General features: G+C 48.0%; 1 protein-coding gene across 1 annotated transcript in view; it reads left to right on the forward strand.

Moving 5' to 3' along the window:
* The window catches only part of LOC140387466 (uncharacterized), a 193,172-nt gene that overhangs the window by 19,999 nt on the left and 150,075 nt on the right, over nucleotides 1–23,098 (forward strand). The window contains exon 3 of the mRNA XM_072470585.1: nucleotides 20,164–20,340. Within this exon, the coding sequence (XP_072326686.1) occupies nucleotides 20,164–20,340 (177 nt within the window). The remainder of the gene's footprint in view (nucleotides 1–20,163; nucleotides 20,341–23,098) is intronic.

Below are 23,098 nucleotides of genomic sequence, written 5' to 3' on the forward strand. Positions count from 1 at the left end.
GCAGAAGGTAGTCTTTGCCACACTCATTCAGTCCTTCCTTCAATCTGCGTCTTTACGCAGTGTGCTGTCTTCACAGATCCTGACTAATTCAAATCTGATGAACCTTTTCCCTAAGAATCACCTTGCTGTTGTTATAATAAAACAGTGGATTATATTCCATTGTTAACATTAGCAATTGAGACATTTGGAGTTCTGCGATGAAATCGTCATCACGGTTGATTTGTTCATATCTCTGACTCCTCTGATTGGAGACACTTCTCTGATGATTGCTATTGATTAGTGTCCTGCTGTTCCACTGTTGCTTTAAGCCTGAAGTGGTGTTTCTAACACTTCTGTTACCACGTAGTATTGTGCCTTGTTGTATCTGTAAGATCTCAGATACTTTCAACCAGTTTACTTACTCAAAGGGTTTACCTAGGTGTCTTTATTAATGAGGAGAACAAATCACAAACACAAATTCAACGATATTTATTTAACACAATTAACCCATAAATTACCCACAAAATATATAATAATTATTATAATAATCTTTATCGTCACAAGTCGGCAACACTGCAATGAAGTTACTGTGAAAAGTCCCTCATCTTAACCAAGATCAGTGTATACTACCCACAAAGATTTGATCACTGTGTTCCTCTGGTCCGTCTTCACTAGGGTGGTTCTCGCTGGCAGTCCTTTCCTTCCTTCCTTCTCTGATCTGGTCTTCTCTGGTCTGGTCAATGACATCTCCCACGCTGAGCCTTCACTGCTGATGTGCCTTTGGTGCCTATTTTTATCCCTCTTCCTTCAGGGCCTTTTGCCATTTCCTCTGGCTATCTGCAAATGATGCCTCGGGAGGGGGGGTCTCAGCATTCAATGGTCCGGTTGATGACCGTTTGACAGGACACCAGAGCAGGCCCCTGGTGTCCCATCTCTGGTGGTGTGGGCTGCACAAAGCCTGTTCCCATATAAAGAAGCTATCCCCGATGGAAAAACCTTCCATATGCACAGGATCTGCTAAGACGACGAGGAGCGTAACAGACATCTACAGATGCTGAAAGATGCCCTCGTACGAACGGGATATAATAACATAAGAACATAAGAACTAGGAGCAGGAGTAGGCCATCTGGCCCCTCGAGCGACTCATGCGCTAGCACACACAGGTCTCTCTGCACAGCAGCATGTTTTAATATTTTATCATTTAAATAATAATCCCTTTTGCTGTTATTCCTACCAAAATGGACAATCTCACATTTGTCAACATTGTATTCCATCTGCCAGACCCTAACCCATTCATTTAGCCTATCCAAATCCCTCTGCAGACTTCCAGTATCCTCTGCACTTTTTGCTTTACCACTCATCTTAGTGTCGTCTGCAAACTTGGACACATTGCCCTTGGTCCCCAACTCCAAATCATCTATGTAAATTGTGAACAATTGTGGGCCTAACACTGATCCCTGAGGGACACCACTAGCTACTGATTGTCAACCAGAGAAACACCCATTAATCCCCACTCTTTGCTTTCTACTAATTAACCAATCCTCTATCCATGCTACTACTTTCCCCTTAATGCCCTGCATCTTTATTTTATGAAGCAACCTTTTGTGTGGCACCTTATCAAAGGCTTTCTGGAAATCCAGATATACCACATGAATTGGCTCCCCGTTATCTACCGCACTGGTCATGTCCTCAAAAAATTCCGCTAAATTAGTTAGGCACGACTTGCCCTTTATGAACCCATGCTGTGTCTGCCCAATGGGACAATTTCCATCCAGATGCCTCGCTATTTCTTCCTTGATGATAGATTCCAGCATCTTCCCTGCTACCGAAGTTAAGCTCACTGGCCTATAATTACCCGCTTTCTGCCTACCTCCTTTTTTAAACAGTGGTGTCACGTTTGCTAATTTCCAATCCGCTGGGACCACTCCAGAGTCTAGTGAATTTTGGTAAATTATCATTGGTGCATTTGCTATTTCCCTAGCCATCTCTTTTAGCACTCTGGGATGCATTCCATCAGGTCCAGGAGCCTTGTCTACCTTTAGCCCCATTAGCTTGCCCATCACTACCTCCTTAGTGATAACAATCCTCTCAAGGTCCTCATCTGTCATAGCCTCATTTCTATCAGTCATGGCGCTCGACTCATTGATCAACAGTTCCAACGCGCCACAGCAAAAAACTGCACCGGCCTCCTTAGAAGACAAACATGGGACACAACGGACAGAGTACCCTTCGTCGTCCAGTACTTCACCGGAGTGGAGAAACTACGACATCTTCTTCGCAGCCTTCAATACGTCATCGATGAAGATGAACATCTGGCCAAGGTCATCCCCACACCCCACTCCTTGCCTTCAAACAACCGCGCAACCTCAAAAAAACCATTGTTTGCAGCAAACTACCCTGCCTTCAGAACAGCCACCACAACACCATACAACCCTGCCATGGCAATCTCTGCAAGACATGCCAGATCATCGACATTTATACCACCATTACACATGACAACACCATCCACCAGGTACGCGGTACATACTCGTGCAACTCGGCCAACGTCGTCAACTCATACACTGCAGGAAAGGATGTCCCGAAGCGTGGTACATTGGCGAGATGATGCAGACGCTGCGACAACAGTTGAACGGATATCGCGCGACAATCACCAGGCAGGAATGTTCCCTTCCAGTCGGGGAACACTTTAGCAGTCAAGGGCATTCAGCCTCTGATCTTCGGGTAAGCGTTCTCCAAGGCGGCCTTCAGGACGCGCGACAACGCAGAATCGCCGAGCAGAAGCTCATAGCCAAGTTCCGCACACATGAGTAAAGCCTCAACCGAGACCTTGGGTTCATGTCGCATTACATTCACCCCCCACCATCTGGCCTGGGCTTGCAAAATCCTACCAATTGTCCTGGCTTGAGACAATTCACACCTCTTTAACCTGGGGTTACCCATCTCTCTGGATCTGTAAAGACTTAATTACCTGCCAATGCTCACATTCAAAGTATCGTCTTGCATCTTTGACTTTGTCCATATATGTTTCTGGAACCTACCCCTTCATTCACCTGAGGAAGGAGCAGTGCTCCGAAAGCGAGTGATTTGCAACAAAAGGGCAGCACGGTAGCATTGTGGATAGCACAATTGCTTCACAGCTCCAGGGTCCCAGGTTCGATTCCGGCTTGGGTCACTGTCTGTGCAGAGTCTGCACGTTCTCCCCGTGTGTGCGTGGGTTTCTTCCGGGTGCTCCGGTTTCCTCCCACAGTCCAAAGATGTGCGGGTTAGGTGGATTAGCAATGCTAAATTGCCCTTAGTGTCCAAAATTGCCCTTAGTTTTGGGTGGGGTTATGGGGGTAGGGTGGAGGTGTTGACCTTGCATAGGGTGCTCTTTCCAAGAGCAGATGCAGACTCGATGGGCCGAATGGCCTCCTTCTGCACTGTAAATTCTATGATAATCTATGAAACCTGTTGGTCTTTAACCTGGTGTTGTAAGACTTTGTACTGTGCCCATATAAGGTAACAGCAGAAACTCTGGGTGACATAACGTCTGGCCTGATCTGAGCTGCTGGCGATAGACCTGTGCATATCTATAGGGTGCGATGATCTCCTTGATGGATGATTGATGGGGCAGGTCCAGACCTGTTTTGGCAGCTTGTCTGTTGCTTGTGTATTTGACTTTGATGAAGTCTGAATTCCAACAGCCTGCCTGAGGTTTGACTGCATTATGATTTTAAAATGCCCAATTCTTTAATTTAGGATATCCAATTTAATCGGCCTTAATGCTAGCCCCTGGTAGATCACCGTGGCCTTAATGTACCTAAGTTGTCAATCACTTCTGAACCTCCTGTTTGATCAGATTGAATAAACAACAAACCATTTCTGACATGGCACAAATGCCTTTATTGTTACATACATAGATACATTGAAGATAGGAGCAGGAGAAGGCCTTTTGGCACTTCGAGCCTGCTCCGCCATTTATCACGATCATGGCTGATCATCCAACCCAATAGCCTAATCCTGCTTTCTCCCCATAGCCTTTGATCCCATTCATCCCAAGTGCTATATCTAGCCTCCTCTTAAATATATTCAATGTTTTAACATCAATTACTTACTGTAGTAATGAATTCCACAGGCTCATCACTCTTTGGGTGAAGAAATATCTCCTCATCTCTGTCCGAAATGGTTTACCCTGAATCCTCAGACTTTGACCCCTGGTTCTGGACACACCCACCATCGGGAACAATTTCCCTTCATCTATCCTGTCTAGTCATGTTAGAATTTTATAAGTCTCTATGAGATCCCCCCTCATTCTTCTGAACTCCAGCAAGAACAATCCTAACCTAGTCAATCTCTCCTCATATGACAGTCCCGCCATCCCTGGAATCAGTCTGGTAAACCTTCGCTGCACTCCCTCGAGAGCAAGAACAGCCTTCCTCAGAGAAGGAGACCAAAACTGCACACAGTATTCTAGGTGTGGCCTCACCAAGGCCCTGTATAATTGCAACACACATTCATGCTTCTGTACTTGAAACCTCTCGCAATGAAGGCCAACATACCATTAGCCTTCTTTACCGCCTGCTGCACCTGCATGCTTACCTTCAGCGAATGGTGCACAAGGACACCCAGGTCCCACTGCACACTCCTCTCTCCAAATTTACAACTGTTCAGGTAGTAATTTGCCATCCTGTTTTTGCTTCCAAAGTGAATAACCTCACACTTATCCAAATTATACTGCATCTGCCATTGATTTGCCCATGCGCCCAACCTGTCCAGATCATGTTGTAGGATCTCTGCATCTTCGTCACAGTTCACCCTACACCCAACTTGGTAGCATCTGCAAACTTTGAGACGTTACATTTTGTTCCCTCATCCAAATCATTAATAGATATTGTGAATAGCTGGGGTCCCAGCACCAATCCCTGTGGTTACTGCTTGCCAATTTGAAAATAACCCATTAATTCCTACTCTTTGTTTCTTCTCAGCCAACCAGTTTTCTATCCAGGATTAGTCTGATTGAAGTTTGATGCCTTTCCTGTTTTAATTCCTCTGGCCTTATCTTCAGACCCTCTGTTTCCATCTGTACATTAGCTCATCACATTGCTTTGCTGGCTTTGTCCACTAGTCACTTTCGCATGTCTAATTATCATTGTACACCTACAGCAATGATTGACGTGGTTGGTCATCTGGTGCATTCACTTCCCTGGTTGCAGCAGCAGGTGGAAGTTGGATCTTGACTTTTCCCTTCTTTTATCCAAAAGCATACTTGAGAATAGATATGGTTTGGGCCTACGAGCTATCTCGGGCTCCTCCATAGCAGCATCTCCGTTCAATCCCCAACTGCACACTGCTTACCTTCAACACTTTGGCTGAATTAAGTCTCATTATCTGTGTCACTGATCATGTTCTGGCTGAACATGCCACTTCTCAAAGCCAAAAGCTATGTTGCAGTGGCTGCTTTTTAAATTGCCTACAAAGGAAGGCACAAGGGAACAGAACTTTACAAAACACAATTTAGATTTTTGCAGTTTCAAGACTCGCATTGCAAAAAAACCAAAAGCAAAATACTGTTTCCTGTTTTTATTCCATTGCAGCATTTCTCTGCAATGGTCTGCCAGCTTTCAGAGGCTGACTTTGCTGGTCTTTATATATTCTGGAGTCAGAGCCTGCCAGCGTTTAGTCAGCCGTGCAAACAGGACAACCACACAAATAATTACGCTGCGGGATTTAGAAAAAATATTTACCTGGATAATCAGAACTCAGGACAATAATTAACCCCAACATTTGATAAAGGAAATAACTGTTTTTTACCAAACAAGCTGGTAATGTTTCCCTCAACTGCAACAAACTCCCCGTAGTTGGTGCTCATTATAATATTAATTGTAATGTATGCAGAGACATTTTCATCTGCATGAGAGGCTCCCCATTCAAACTCCTCACAAGTCTTTGACAATATGGTAGCATAGTGGTTAGCACTGTGGCTTCACAGCGGCAGGGTCACACGTTCGATTCCCAGCTTGGGTCACTGACTGTGCGGCATCTGCACGTTCTCCCCGTGTCCGCGTGGGTTTCTTCCGGGTGCTCCGGTTTCCTCCCACATGTCCTGAATGACGTTCTTGTTAGGTGAATTGGACATTCTGAATTCTCCCTCTGTGTACCCCAACAGGCACCGGAGCGTGGCGGCCAGGGTATTTTCACAGTAACTTCATTGCAGTGTTAATGTAAGCCTACTTGTGACAATAATAAAGATTATTATTATTAAGGGTGCATTTACACTAGATTAGTGCTTTTGCTTTGCACTGACCTGCTGCTCTGGAGTAAATGTAGCCTGAATGCACTGCTGGGGGGCCCATCTAACACTGTAACAAATTGAAATGAGACTTGCTGCGTGATGAGTCTGATTTACTTCGGATTTTAGAGTCTGTACGAAGGGATTTTCGTCTTACACCAATGCTACACTTGTGTAGTTTGAAAGCAGCGTGGCTAGGCTGCTTGTTCAATACAGCAGTTTTGCAAGCCAGCAAAATAATTGATCAGCTGATACACAATTTCCCCCTAGTAAAATAGTAAAGCTGATGGCCTTAATATATATTTACTGCTCAATTAATTTTTATCATTTACAAGTAATTCTCAGTTGATTAATATTGGTTAAATGACCAGGACGGTAAGGCTTGAAGAAACACTTGGTGCTACATCAGCAGACCTCCCGCAAGTTCACTTTCATTAACAGCTGTGGGATAAACCCAAAATCGATTCTACTGCAACATTCTTCTGGAAATAAATTATTGACCAAAGCTAATGATTATTCTTATTCCACCCTGAGCTGTTCAAAGATGTGGTGCCGTTCCCAAAGTGTCTGCTGCATTCAACTGGATTATCATTCCAATCTTGGCATCTCGTTAAGTAACTGCTTTGCCTTTTGAGTCATTAAGCACCTCCACGTCTCTGATTACATTAGGCATCAGGAGAGTTTTTTTAATGGAACCAGGATGCGAGGTTTTGCTGTGCACAGTGGGAGTTAGATTCCAGTTCGAAAAGCTCCACAGTGAGAAAGAACATTTGCAAGGAAGCTCTTTAGTGGTTGAGCAGTTGAAAGTGGTGCCTGGTGTGACGTTGAACCTTAGAGGCCAGAAGGGCCCAGTTTTTACCTATGCTATGGCTGAAGGTCACCAGTTAGGGTGCAACAATTGACCTCACAACGTCAACCCCAGGAAGTAATCAGCCAGGGCCTCATCGGTTGTTCATCAGTGCCCCTGCTGGAAGGTGCAAGAACATTGCTTTCAGGTGAGCATAGAGACAGCTTGCCCAATTACGTAGGGTGCTGACACATGGGGGCGGTCTCGGGATAGGTAGGAGGGAGTGGGGAGAGAACATGGAATGGGATTATTGATGCAGGCCTTCTTCCTGTTTTGAGTTTACCGGGTTTCCAGGGTGGGCACTTCCTCTACTGATTCCCATTGCTGGTCATGTCGGGGAAAGAGATGGAGGTGGCAAGAGGGTGCCATATCCAGTGAGATTGTGCCCCGTTAAAATACACCCACACATGAAACAGAAGCAACATGCTTCCCAGGATCGCATTCTGGAAGCACTGAGACCTCTGAAAGGTCGATTCCCTAATGCAGCTGGTAGGGAAACAGTTGGTTTCCTTCAGGAGACCAACCTTTCTGGACAAGCACCTGGCTTCTTAAAAATATGGGGCTGGATTCTCCTATTTTCAGGCTATGTTCGGAGGATCCGTGGCGTTTTATGTGGGAAAAATCAGCGCTGCCCCAGCACCAATCCTCCGACCAGTGAGGGGCTAGCAGCCGTGCCAAGTAAAATGCTCGTACTCCACAAAATAAACGGCCGGATAATTGCCGGGTCCGTGGTCACGCATGCACATGCCGATGACCTGCAGCGGTCGCGCCGTACAACATGGCGCTGGTCATGCGTGGACCCGACCTGCCAGATAATGCCCCCCTGGTTACCCCCCTCGCTACACCTTGGCCACACCCCACCAGTCCCCCCCATCCCTCGCCGAAGCCTCCCCGGCCAGCAGCACGGCTCCCGCCCGACTGTGGCAGCGCTGGACATAGTCTGCAGCCACCACGGCAGGTTCCTGACCGCTGACATCACACGTCAACCACGTGATCGTGAACTCTGCCCATCAGTGGTGGAGCTTTGCAGAGGGCCTTCAGGTGACGTCCTCAGGCCGTCCCAACGGCATGCGGCAGGCGCCGTGATGACGCCGGTTTGGAGGGGACGGAGCATCCGAAAACAGACGCCGCCCCCAATTCCATCGTAAAAAGGGATTTTCCGCCTGATCGCCGATTATGAAATCAGCGTTGGGAAACGGAGAATCCCGCCTATGGTGTCTTCATTGTCTGTTGGTACTCCTCTCCAGCAACCTGCCTCCTTCACCAATTTCCTGTGCCCTGCTTTGTGGGAGTTCCAGCTACACTGCTACTGCAGATGTGGATCCACTTCCGGACTCCCAGTGTTTGCATGAGGTCAGGAGTGCCTGTGACCAGTCTCTATAATGGTGGAGTGGAGGAGCGGAATTCCAGAATTAATCACCAGCACCTTTGGGAGAGGAGGGGACAAATGGCAAAAAAAGTTAATGGATCAGAGAGCATTGACAGATCAGAGCTTTTAATGTAAAAGTAAAAAGCTTTACCCCGGAGACTAAAGATAGTATAATTCCAGGAAGTCAGTGATCTTGTAAATCAGACCTCCCTGGAGCCACTTCAGAATGTTGTCGTTCCAAGTTTTAACAAGGTGTACCACATTAATATCTGTCCAAACAGCACTGACCATATAATGATGTTAAAGTAGAAATTGTCTGGATCGATCTGCTTGGGTAGGTATACGCAACTAGGAGAAAATAACTTCTTGGCAGTCGCACACCTTAATCTTTGGAATAAAAGGAAGCATAAAATGCCTTCATCTCCCTGGCTGTATACTTCTGAGCAGATAGACTGATTTGGGTGCTGTTAATATTTTATTAAGTATTTTTATTCAAATTTTAGCATTATAACATTTTACAAAACAAAACCAAACAAAAACATTACACTCCAAATAGAATAAACCCTGCACCAACCCGCTCCCCCAACATCTCCCCCCACCCCAACTGTTCACGGTAACCAGCACTCCAAAATGCAAAATAAACAAACCTAACTCTTGAGGAACCCCTCATTTGCTCCCCTCAGGGCCAACTTCACCTTCTCAACATGTAAGAACTCAATTAGATCCCCCAGCCGCACTGAGGCACAGGGTGGAGAAGCTGACCTCCACCCCAACAAATCCTGCCTGCGAGCAATCAATGAGGCGAAGGCTAAAACATCTGCCCCGTTCCCGTGTGCAATTCCGGCAGGTCCGACCCCTGAATATGGCCCTCAGGGGACCCGGCTCCAAACAACATGCAGGATCGCCGACGTGGTGTGAAAAACAACTCCCAAAATTTCTCCAACTTCAGGCAGGACCAGAACATGTGTACATGATTAGCTGGGGCCCTCCCACACTGTTCACAAGTATCCTCTGCCCCCTCAAACTGCCGGCTCATCCTTGACTTCGTCAAATGCGCCCCGTGCACCAACTTCAACTGTATCAACCCCAGCCTCGTGCACGAGGTTGAGGCATTCACCCTTTGCAGAACCTCACACCACAGTCCCTCCTCCAGCTCCATCCCAAAATCTTCCTCCTACTTGGCCTTAACCCCCTCCATTGACACCTTATCCTCCTCCAAAATTCTCCCCGAAATTGCCGAGATGACGCCACCCTCCAACCCCATTGCCGACAGCACCTCTTCCAACAGCGAGGAGGCAGGCTCTATCGAATAAACCTTTCTCGAAAAGATCCGCACCTGCACATACCGAAAACCATCCTCACACAGAAACCCAAACTTCCCCCTCAACATCCCCAAGCTTGCGAACCTCCCCTCCAAAAACAAATCCTTCATTTCTATCACCCTGCTGTCTTCCCATCCCCGAAACCTCGCATCCATCTCCCCGGCTCAAATCCATTATTCCCCCGGATCGGCATCAGCCTCAACTTAAAGTTCCCAAGTTAAAGTGCTGCCGAAATTGCCTCCAAATCTTCACCCGCCACAGGACTTCCCGAATAAATCCCTGGGGCAAACGGAAGCAGTGCTGTTGCTAGCGCCCACTAACCTGACCCCCAACAGATACCCACCTCCACCCTCACCCATAAAGCCTCTGCCTCCCTACTCCAGCCCCGTACCTTCTCTGCATTCGCCACCCAGTAATATTACAACAAGTTCGAAGGCCCAACTCACCCCCCCGGCCCCCACCTCGTCCAGTGCCATCTCACCTATGTGGCCCTGTGTATGTGATTAATTTTCTTATGGCACTGGGTGCTTGTCCTCCTGGTCATAGTCCCCGAGCTGACTGCCACTGCCACTTCTTCCCAGGTGGCACTGGCTGCCCTGTGGCTGACATTCCGAGCCCTTCGAGGGAACAGGGCATCACGTCTAGCCTCGACTGTGTCCAATAATCTGCCCAGGTCGGCACCCCAAATCGTGGGGCTGGTCTTTTCCCAGGCCTGGCTGTGAGCTGAGTGGGCTTGGCTGTGCAGGATCGGTTTAAGTGCTGCCCTCCCTTAGCAGGGGGCTGGCAAGAGCGGTCCCGGCGAATTAGCTGGTGGGACCATCATTTGCAGTGTGAAGCCCGTGGGGCCTCATTAAGTGAACCAATTAATGTTTTATAGCGGAGATGGCATCACCAAGCCACGTGTCGGGAAGCTTGCGGTAGTTCCCGCTCGCTACCACACTTTGAAAACATGTGGTTGAATCGCTCCCACAGTGTGTCACATTGTGCCCATGAATCATGTACCCATTCCATGGCTCATCCAATTAGTCCGACATGAATATTATCCACATAATTCAGTAAATTATTTAGTTTTATACTGTAAGTATTACAGCATGTAATAAATAAACATATGTGGATATTTGCTATTACAATCTATATAAGATCAAGGGCAGCACGGTAGCATAGTGGTTAGCTGTGGTTAGCGGAGTCTGCACATTCTCCCCGTGTCTGCGTGGGTTTCCTCCGGGTGCTCCGGTTTCCTCCCACAGTCCAAAGATGTGCGGATTAGGTGGATTGGCCATGATAAATTGCCCTGAGTGTCCAAAATTGCCCTTAGTGTTGGGTGGGGTTGCTGGGTTGTGGTGCAGACTCGACGGGCCGAATGGCCTCCTTCTGCACTGTAAATTCTATGGTAATGGGGAGGCGGTGGCATAATGGTATTGTCACTGGACTAGGAAGCCATAATCCCAGGGAAATGCTCTGGGGACCTGGGTTTGAATCCCAACACTGCAGATAGTGAAATTTGAATTCAGTAAAAATCTGGAATTAAAAACCTAATGATGACCATGAAACCATTGCCAATTGGCGTACAAACGCATCTGGTTCACTATTGCCCTTTAGGGAAGGAAATCTGCCGTCCTTACCTGGTCTGGCCTATATGTGACTCCAGACCCACAGCAATGTGGTTGACTCCTAACTGATTTTGATTTGATTTGATTTATTGTCACGTACCGAAGTACAGTGATAAGTGTTTTTTTGCGGCCGAGGAACGTACACAGTACGTACATAGTAGAAACAAGAATAATCAACAGAGAACATTGACAAATGGCACGTCGACAAAACAGTGATTGGTTACAGTGCGGAACAAGGGGCCAAACAAAGCAAATACATGAGCAAGAGCAGCATAGGGCGTCGTGAGTTTAGTGTTCTTACAGGGAACACATCAGTCCGAGGGGGAGTCGTTGAGGAGCCTTGTAGCTGTGGGGGAGAAGCTGTTCCTATGTCTGGATGTGCAAGTTTTCAGACTTCTGTACCTTCTGCCTGATGGAAGGATCTGGAAGAAGGCAGATCCAGGTGGGAGGGACCTCTGATAATACCGTCTGCCTTCCTGAGGTATACAGAATCAATGTGGGGGTGGCAAGTAGGAATGGGCAATATATGCTGGCACAGCCAGAGATGCCCATGCCCCATTGAACGCATGGAATATGTTAAAGATACAATTGTTTGAACAAGATGCTGGAGTGGCTCATTTAGACAAATTTCACTGTTCTTTAACAATGCCTCATCAAGACCAACGTTAAACATCTTGAATGAAATATCCTTGTTCATGCTAAGGCCATGTTTGCCGCGGATGGAAGGTTATGCCAGGGGTGCAAAATATCGCCAAAAACGGGATTTCCGACGATGCAATTTCCGAAGCGATAGACCCTGCCTCATCAGTGAAGTAAGGCATACCTGCCGAGAAAGGTTAGGTTACCTCATTAGCATTGATTTGAATCTCCTTAGCGGCCATTCCCACAGTAATCCATCCCCCCACATTTAAAAGTTGGGTTTTACAGCAGCAAAAGGGAACCAGATGTTCTTACTTCTGAAAGGGAGTTTGGAGCTGAGTGCGCAGGTCACCACTGGCCACCAGGAAGTCCAAGGGGATAGAGTGCACCAGAGAGCTTGGGGGTGGGGGACCCAGCTAGAGGGTCGAGCTGTGCGGGTTTGGAGGTGTTTACAGGTTCAGGGGGTCTCACGGGTTTGGGGAGAGGAACAGGGGGCTCGGGAGGTCTCAGAGGCCAGCTGCGCACCGGGGCACGTTGGGGGATCGGGCTGCACTCAGGAAGCCACTGAGGCCAGCTGCGCACCGGGGCATTATGACTGAACAGGGGGAAAGCCCCAGGGCACAGGGGCTGAACAAGGGGGAGGGCAAAGTTAATTAAAGGTCTGGGGGTACGGGGGAACAAGGAGGGGCCCGTCTCGGAGAAGAGGAAATGGTTTGGTTCCTTAAGTAGGGGGGAAAAGGCAGCACGGTGGCGCAGTGGTAGCACTGCAGTCTTACGGCACCGAGGTCGCAGGTTCGATCCCGGCTCTGGGTCACTGTCCATGTGGAGTTTGCACATTCTCCCTGTGTTTGTGTGGGTTTCGGTTCCACAACCCAAAGATGTGCAGGGTAGGTGGATTGAACACGCTAAATTTTCACTTCATTGGAAAAAATGAATTGGGTACTCTAAATGTTTTTTTTTAAAGTAGGGGGGAGGATTTGGTGAGTAAAGCGCAACAAAACCACTTGTAAAGCACCCACCCAGAGTCTGAAATCCTGAGCTGAAGGGCATCTGTCTTAAAGGGCCGGAAATCATGAGCTACTGGGCTGGGTGAATGGATGTCCAGCAAATGAGGCCTGTATGATCCACAACTTTGTTGGCGGGGGGAGGGGGGTGCCAGTGAGTGAATGACTGAGCATCTTAACTGTTATATGGAGCCACGAGATAATTTAGCTCACCCTTGCCTGCCAGATTACTGCTATTTTGAAGAAATCAAGTAACCAATTCAACTAAATCAAATAAGCTGAGGTACAAATTACAGGGGCAACCCCTTAAAGCGATACTGCCTGAAGCAGAAAAACAAATCACAAGTGAAACTTAAAATATTGAACCAAAATGTGCTGAAGAGGGTCTATCAGACACCATAGTCCCTGAGGTGCCCACCGGGCATGGAAGGGATGCCAGATCCTGACCCACTCGTCAATTAACATTCCCTTGCTTAGACAAACAGCCCAATTATTCCCATTAACTCTGCACTAGTGTGTGTTAGTGCCACTAATTACCAGTCACCAGTTATCCCTTTGCGTGCTGAACCCGCCATTCAGTGAATCCTGAGGGTTGCTTCCAGCATTTGAGGGGAGGCTAAGCAGATATACCACATCCCTGACAAGGGAAGGCGACAAAGCTCAGCAGGGCACCCTGCTCCAACAGATGTTGGCGCAGTATCATCCTCAGAGGCCAATCCCCCTCTCCCCCCCTTGACAGAGTTGGGCACAAAGCTTACAGTTAATCATTGGGCAGATGCCTGCATCCTTCATGAGACCATAGGGCACAGGATGGTCTCTGAAGCTGAGACCAATCGGCCAGGCTGAGTGAGGAAATGGTGGTGTAGGGTCTAGTCCAGTCTAGGAGAGTGTATTGGATTGGACCTTGATGTGATGGATCATTAGAAGGGTGGGTGGATGGACAATGAGTCAGGGCACGGAATTAACTCCACAACGTTAACTCTTTCACTTTCTCCTCATGCAGAATTATCCTTTTCATTGTGAGGCAAGAAAGATGACAAATGCATCGATGCATGGCTCTCCTGAGGCAGCTTGAGAACCCCGAGGAGGAAGGGGTGGCAGGGCTTGCTCAGCTGCCACAGGTGGACCCCAGCGAAAAGCCACTCGGAGGCCCCCATCGTCAGCCCAGGGTTTACAGACACCCAAACTTTCAGGGCGATGAGTGAGAACCAGTGTCGGAGGACACAGTCGCTCACCTGTGTCACTTGCTCCAGGAGTTGGTGCCACATGGACTTGGCAGGCACCACTGTCTGCCACCCTGAAGGTAACAGCTGTGAGGGCTGACAACTTCATAAACTTTGACCGGGACCAGGCTATCCAGGGTGGCAGAGCCTTGGATTTGCCCAAATAGCTGGCACCCAAGTGCAGGGACCCACTGACTGCGGTGTGTGGCTCTCTGATCTCCTATGCACCGAGGAATGCCCTTTATTAACCGCAAGGGCTTCCAGTCCCTGAATGTTGAGATCATCTGCGACCATGCCATTCTACAGGGGTGTGTCAGGTTGCCGGGGTGCGTCCATGGCAATTTCATCTTGGCAGTGCTCCGAAAGCTAGTGTTTGAAACAAACATGTTGGACTTTAACCTGGTGTTGTGAGACGTCTTACTGAATTTCATCCTTGGCAGCTCTCAGATACCCGAGGTATTCGAGGGAGTGCAGCAGCTGCAGGTGGCTCCTTAGGGACAAGGGGCACCCCCCTCAGGACGTGGCTGATGATACTTGTGTGGAAGCCACAGAATGCAAGAGTCCCGTTAAAATGAGACTCATACTGCAACTCGCGTTTTGGTGTAGCAGACGATGGGTATGTTGAAAATTTTAGTCCATTGCCTGGACGAATCAGGTGGAGCCTACACACAGAGGGGCCCATGAATTGTGGTTTTGTGCTGCGCCCTCCACAACCTGGTGTATCAATGGGGTGAGGAGCTGACCGAGGAGGAGATTGAAGCACAGCACATCTCCTCAAACGAAGAGGAGGTCAAGGTGACAACAAGGAGGAACCCCTGGAGGAGACAGATAATGACCATCATGCAGTGGCGAGGGCCAGAAAGGGGAAGGAAAGATCAGGATGCCTTCATTGCCTCCAGTTTCGCTGATGGCCCCATCATAGGAGATGGCCCTTGCTGACTGTTTGCTGGCAGCACTCAACCAAACCTGACCTGTCTCATGTCATGGGGAGCGTTTGCCCCTAATCACAACAATGCAGGAGGATGATAATGACTTACAGAGCATTGCTTCTCAAAGAGCTACTGTGAATGTCTGACTCCTGTCTGTCTGAAGGCAGCCCGCAAACTCCCAGTCACCAGGTCATATCACGGCGATGTTGCACGGACAGACTCATGTCTCCCGATGCAGGTTCCTCCATAGTGAGGGATGCCTTTGAGGATCAGTGTCACCAGTGCCAAAGGCACGGTTGTCACAACGGTTTAGGTGCTGGGATCCAAGTTTTGGGTTCAGACTTTCCCAATGATTGAGCTGAGTGCTGGGCATGACCATTGTGGAGGAGCTTCTAATTATCAGGGTGACACTGGCATGACTGATGTGTTCTGTCAGTGTGAGGGAATGCCAGCCATAGAATCTTAGAATCCTAGAATTTGCAGTATAGAAGGAGGCCATTCAGCCCTTGGAAAGAACACCCTACCCAAGCCCATACCTCCATCCTAGCCCCACACCTCCACCCTATCCCCGTAACGCCACCTAACCTTTTTTTTTTACACTAAGAGCAATTTAGCATGGCCAATCCACCTAACCTTCACATCTTTGGACTGTGGGAGGAAACCGGAGCACCCAGTGGAAACCCACGCAGACACGGGGAGGACATGCAAACTCCACACAGACAGTCACCCAAGCCGGGAATCGAACCTGGAACCCTGGAGCTGTGAAGCAACTGTGCTAACCAATGTGCTACCGTGCTGCCCAATGAGTCATCTGCCTTGCAGAGAGGAGATGGGGGAGGCTGTGTGTGTGTGTATGAGCATCCAGGCTTTCAGTGGAACTTTATGGGGAAATCTAATGGAAACAGGAAGGCACAGAGAGAGTGAAAAAAGTGAGGTTTGATACGTTGGCAAAGGTGGTTGAATACACAAGTGCTTGCTATCCAAAAGTTCCAAACAACACCGATGTCCACAATGTGCAACTATACTTTCTTCACCTTTCTAACCCTGCCGTTACGTCTTGGTACCTGCCCAGGATTCACACCAGAGGTGGAGGCAGCCTTCTGTCTGCCAGCCCTGTTGTCTTTGAGGACTTTGAGGGTTGTCCTCTGGAGGGCAGGGACTTGGGAGGCCCCGGCCTGCTCTCAGGATTGCTGTGGTGTGGTTGTGCCACTCTCCTCGGTCTGCAGGCCTGTAACTGGCCCAGGCACAGGAAGAGGGGAGTCAGATAGGCTGGACAGTCCCAGAGTTGCCTGGGGAGAAGGTCCTGGGCAATGCATCAGCTTCTTCTCCTCCCTGTGGGTGCTCTGGGGTCCTGGCCTCCTCCTTGGAATAGAGTGAGATTGAGAAGACCGCCATCCTCTGGCGCTGGTACTCATGGATGCCCACAAATCCCTGCACCATGGAGCTCACGCCCTGAACCATGGAATGAATGTCCTGCACCAAGGTCTGCACTGCAGCCGCCACCCTTTCAGTGTTGACTTGGCTGTCTCAGAGTGCCAGCATGATCTTCGCAGGCAGAAGGCGTTGTGACTCCTCCAGACGGGCTTGCAATCTGAGGAGTGATGCGGACATCCCTTCCTGATATTCCCGACTCTCCTTTTGGATCTCCAGCAATTGGGGGACGATTGAGGTCAGAAGCACGTCACCTGACTGGGCCTCATCAGAGTCTTAGCTTCCCGCAGTCCTTTGAGTGCCAGATCCCAGCAGTGTCCCTACCTCCGCCTGCTGTGGACCGTCAGAAATGAAGTGCTCACCAGTTTGCGACTCTGAAGCTGCTCCTACTAAATCCAACTGAGGTGTGTGTCTCTGCACTGGTGGAGGGTGTGGCTGAAAGCTGTGATTATCAGCATGTCGGAAAATTCATCATGCCTTCTGTCTGTGGTGATCCCCAATGCCTGGCTGGTGGAGGTATTGGGCAGCTCCCCTGATGTGCCTGCAAGAGAAGTGGATGGCATTTGCGCATGGCAGGGGCATAAGGATATGAGAGACAAAACCGTCAAGTTGGTGAGAGGGATGATGTCCTTATTTCTCTCGGGGCAGGAGCGATTCCCTTCCTCCCTGGCCAGCTGCAGTGCTCCCTTCTCAAAAGGCAGTGGGATATTTAACTTGGCCATCTCTCTGCCTGTCTGTGCTCCCTCTTTTCAGTTGTGAGCCAGCTTGCCCTGCAAGAGAACAGATGGGGGGAGTGGACGCAGGCAGCATGCCAGGTCAGATGGCAAGGATGCTTGGCATGTGTGGCTGGCGGGTGGGAGCTGGGATGTGCTGAGGAGAGGAGCTGCATGGGAGATGAGGTAGTGGTTGGGAGGACGATTGGTGGGGCCCCTTGAGTGAGCTCTCTGTGGACGTGTGATGGGTGGGTGAGTCGTGCCAGATGAGAAGAGTGACTTACCCCAGCTGAACAGAGGAGGTCATTCATGCTCTTGCTGCACTAGATGCCCGTCCTCTTGTGCAGGGAGGGGGCGCTTACCAACGGGGCCGCAGCCTCCCATGTGGGGTTGATAACCTTGTTTGATGGTCCTCTCCCCGCCTGAAGGTACAGGATGTGGCGCCTGCCCTCGACTGCATCCAGCGTTCACGTCAGAGCTCCCTCTGAAAAACCTTGGGGAAGACTTACTTGCAGCTGTTCTGGTCGATGGACTTGGAACAAGTGCTGGGGAAATAATTAAATGGAGCCTCAAAACACTCAGTTGATGGTGGGTCGGCAAATATTTCCACCCTCCACAGAGCAGCTGAAACCCATGAATTTTTTTTTTCTCTCAGCAGCTAAAAATGCGACGGGAAAACTCGCCAACGCCGCCAGGGGGCTGGATCCCGCTTTTCCCGCCCGAGTTGACACTTAGCTAAAAAATCAGAAAATTCCACCCTGAGGCACAGAAAGCTACTGAGGAAGGAATTAAACAAATTAATATTCAATCCTCATGTTAAGAATAATCTTTATTGTCACTAGTAGGCTTACATTAACACTGCAATGAAGTTACTGTGAAAAGCCCCTAGTCGCCACATTCCGGCGCCTGTTCAGGTACACAGAGGGAGAATTCAGAATGTCCAAATTACCTAACAGCACGTCTTTCGGGACTTGTGGCAGGAAACCGGAGCACCTGGAGGAAACCCACGCAGACACGGGGAGAAAGTGCAGACTCCGCAGACAGTGACCCAAGCCGGGAATCGAACCTGGCACCCTGGCGCTGTGAAGCAACAGTGCTAACCACTATGCTACCGTGCTGCCCTTGAGTTAAAATGTTCGTGGGAGAGATCTGGACACTGCTCCTGCGTGCATGTTTTCAAAATAATTTATTTTTTAATTGAGCTCAGAGTAGATATGCATTTGAGATCCAGACCTGTTCACTAATCACCTATGCATTTGAGATCCAGACCTGTTCACTAATCACTGGGACGTAAAGTGCTAATGGGTTTTATTTGCTAATTAATTTTTTTATCCTGTTAATGTGACACTGTGCCTTAATTACAAGTCTGTAGGGCACTTACAATTTCATTGTTGGCTCCATGCTGCTGTAATTAGAGATTTAGGGCCATAGTCTGTTTCGCTCATTAACTAGGATGCTCCGTTTGCCGGCAGCCCGGGGGTTTCCCGCATTGGGAAACACCATTGACCAGCCGGGGTAACGGAGCATCACGCCGGTGAGGTGAAACAGAAATGTAGCGCAGCGGGGCGGAGAATCCAACCCACATTCTTTCCCTCCGGAATGAACCATGGAGATGCTGGTGAAGGAAACTGCATTAAGTGGCAGAGGAAGTATGCTCTGGGTGGAATATGATATGTACTCGAAACTGCAAATTATAAGAGGGGGTGGGAGAGATTACAGCAGATGCCAAAGAGAAGATTAAATTGTAGCTGGTGTTGTCCCAGAACTTCCTGAAGATGGGAATTGGAGAATTTGTTGTTTGGGTTGTACGCTGGGGCTTGCATCATCACCACCATCATTAATGGAGGTGTGCTGTTGCTCATCTGTTTATATCAGAGCATCCCTACAATGCAGAAGGACGCTATTTGGCCAATCGAGTCTGCACCGATCTTCTGAGAGCCTGTCAGTCCACCACCCTATCCCCATAACCCAGTAACCCCACCTCATCTTTTGCACATTAAAGGGCAATTTAGCATGGCCAAGCCACCTACCCTGCACATATTTGGACTGTGGGAGGAAACCGGAGCACCCGGAGGAAACCCACGCGGAAACAGGGAGAACATGCAAACTCCACACAGACAGTCACCCAAGACCGAATTGAACCCAGGTCCCTGGCGCTGTGAGGCAGCAGTGCGAACCACTGTGCCACCGTGTCGAACCATTCGGCCCTCAATCCTGTTCCATCATTCAATCATAGTTGATCTGTTTGTGTTGAGTTCCATCTACCCCCCTTGCCTAACAAGAATTTAACTATCTCCATCTTAAAACATTGAACAACCCACTTCCACCAGAGAGTTCCAAAGTCACATGACCCTCTGAGTGGAAAAACATTCTCCTCATCTCCGTCCTACAAAGGCAACTCCAAATTTTAAAACAGTGTTCCTTAGTTCTGGACTCACCCACAAACATCTTGTGAAGACCGTTCAGGATCTTTATAAATTTCAATCAAGTCACTCCTCACTCTTCTAATAACCAGTGGACTTAAGCCCAGTCTGTCCGACCTTCCCTCATAAGATAACCCACTCATTCCAGGTATCAATGTATTAAACCCCCTCTGAACCACCTCCAACACATTTATAGCCTTCCTTCAATAAGGAGTCCAAAACTGCATATTGTATATGAGATGCAATCTCACCATATCTCTGTATAACTGAAGTATAACATCTTTATTTTTATATTCAATTCCTTGTTTGCTTTGTATGTGTAAGGTGGGTGAATTTTCACTCCATGTTACTAAATGTTTGCACACGTAATAATGAGAAACAAACTGGAATCCTTTTCCTTTTACAGGTGTTCCTGTTACCATGGCAAGAAACCTATTGGGCAGTGAGCTCCAGGCAGGTCCAAACCAGGTGCTGGATGGGGTAAAGATGCACGTCTTAGATCTTTACTGTGAAAGTGACAAACTGAAGCGCCCACACCCGCAAACATTGGCAGAGTTTGAAAAGATACACATAGTAGGAAAAGGTGAGGTCAGGGAACACAAAGGCAATGCCGGATGGAACACAACAGACCAGGAACTAGTGACATGCAAAGCTCCTGCCATTTTTACAACCTGACGCAAACCTTGCTTTCAATAAAAAGATGTGTGATGTTGAAGAATTATTTTCAGATGCAGATTTGAGCTTCACAACCAGCTATATGTTTAATTTATAGAGACATAGAAAGTAATCTAAGAGGGCGACATGGTGGTGCAGTGGTTAGCACTGCTGCCTCACGGCGCTGAGGACCCGGGTTCGATCTCGGCCCCGGGACACTGTCCGTGTGGAGTTTGCACATTCTCCCCGTGTTTGCGTGGGTTTCTCCCCCACAACCCAAAAGATGCGCAGGCTAGGTGGATTGGCCACGCTAAATTGCCCCTTAATTGGAAAAAAATAATTGGGTACTCTAAATGTATTTTTTAAAAGCCATCTAAGGCACTGAAGGCGACCAGAAGTAGATGCATTGGTTTTAATTTTCCAAAACTTCCTAGATTTTGGAAAGGTGCCATCAGATTGGAAAACAGTGAATATTCAAGCAAGAAGGGAGAAAGCAGGAAACTACAGGCCAGTTAGCTTAACACCTGTTGTAGCGAAATTGCTAGAATCTATTACTAAGGATGTTATAGCAGGGCACCTAGAAAATCTCACTGCAATCAGGCAGAGTCAACATGGTTTTGTGAAAGGGAAATCATGTTTGACTGACTTGTTGGAGATCTTTGAAGAAGTAGCAAGCAACATGGATAAAGAGGAAACTTTAGGTGTGCTGTGCTTAGTTTTCCAGAAGGAATTTGACAAGATGCCACATCAAAAGTTACAGTGCAAAATAAGAGCCCATGGTGTAGGGGGTAATATATTAGCATGGCATAGTGTTATTCATTGAAAGGGGGAAGGAATATAAAAATAAGGATGTTTTACTACAGTTGTACTGAGCATAAGTGAGAGCACATTTGGAATATTGTGTATAGTTTTAGTCTCCTTATTTAAGAAAATATATAAATCCATTAGAAGCACTTCAGAGAAGGTTCTATTGACTGATACCTTGGGAGGTGGCGGTTATCTTATGGGGAAATGTTGGACCTGTATCCATTGGGAGTTTAGAAAAATGAGGTGATCTTATTAAAACATATAAGATGCTGAGGAGACTTGATAGGGTGGATGCTGAAATAATGAGTCCCCTTGTGAAAGAAACTAGAATTCGGGAACACAGTTTAAAAATAAGGGGTATCCCATTTAAGACAGAGATAAGAAGATTTTTTTCCCTCTGAAGGTCATGAGTCATTAGAACAAATGGAAAATAGGAGCAGGAGTCGGCCCTCTGAGCCTGCTTTGTCATTCAATATGATCATGGCTGATTCTCTGTCTCAATACATTAGTTCTTTTAGAGTCTAGAAATCTACCTGTTTCCTTATTAAATATATCCAGTGATTTGGCCTCCACAACCTTCTGTGGTGGAGAATTCCATAGGGTCACCACCCTCTTGAATGAAGGCGTTTCTCCTCATGTCAGCCCTAAATAGCCAACTCCGTATCCTGACACTGTGACCCCTTTAGGGGCAGCAAGGTAACACGGTGGTTAGCATTGTGCCCTCACAGCGCCAGGGTCCCAGGTTCGATTCCCCGCTGGGTCACTTCTGTGCGGAGTCTGCACGTTCTCCCCGTGTCTGTATGGGTTTCCTCCGGGTGCTCCGGTTTCCTCCCACAGTCCGAAGACATGCAGGTTAGGTGGATTGGACATGCTAAATTGCCCTTCGTGTCCAAAAAGGTTGGGAGGGGTTATTGGGTTACGGGTGTAGGGTGGAAGTGGGGGCTTAAATGGGTCGGTGCAGACTCGATGGGCCAAATGGCCTCCTTCTGCACTGTATGTTCTATGTATGCTCTTGTTCTAGATCCTCCAGCCAGAGGAAACAACATCCCTGCAGCCAGTCTGCGCAGCCATGTCAGAATTGTATATGTATCAATTGGATCCCCTCTCATTCTTCTAAATTCCAGTGAATACAGATCCAATTGATCCAATCTATCCTCATACGACAATCCTGCCATCTCAGGAATCGGTCTAGCATGCCTTCGATACACTCCCTCTGTGGTAAGTGTACCCTTTCTTGAATAAGGAGACCAAAACTGCATACCGAACTCCAGGTGTGGTCTCACCAAGGCCCCGTACAGCTGCAGGAAGACATCCTTGCTCCTGTACTGAAGTCTTTTTTTAAATGAAGACTAACATGCCATTTACCTTCCTAACCACTTGCTGTATGTGCATGCTTGCTTTCAGTGACTGCAGTACTCGCACACCCAGGTCCCTTTGTACATCAACATTTTCCAATCTATCACCATTTAAATAACACTCTGCCATTCTGTTTCCCCATCCAAAGTGGATAACTTAACATTGATCCACAGTATACTTCTGCCGTGTATTTGCCCAGTCACTCAACTTGTCTGCATCACCTTGAAGCCTCTTAACATCGTGTTCACCATCACATACCCACCAAGTTTTGTGTCATCAGCAAACTTGGAAATATTACTTTTGGTTCCCTCATCCAAATCATTGATGTATATTGTGAATAGCTGGGGCCCAAGCACTGATCTCTGCAGAACCCCCCTAGTCACCACCTAATGCTTCGAAAAAGACATATTTATTTTTACTCTCTGTTTCCTGTCTGCCAACCAATTCTCAATCCCTGCCAATATATTACACCCAATCCCTTGCACTTTAAATTTGCACACTAAGCTCTTCTGTGGGATTTATAA

Source organism: Scyliorhinus torazame, chromosome 12, assembly GCF_047496885.1.
Source record: "Scyliorhinus torazame isolate Kashiwa2021f chromosome 12, sScyTor2.1, whole genome shotgun sequence".
Taxonomy (NCBI): domain Eukaryota; kingdom Metazoa; phylum Chordata; class Chondrichthyes; order Carcharhiniformes; family Scyliorhinidae; genus Scyliorhinus; species Scyliorhinus torazame.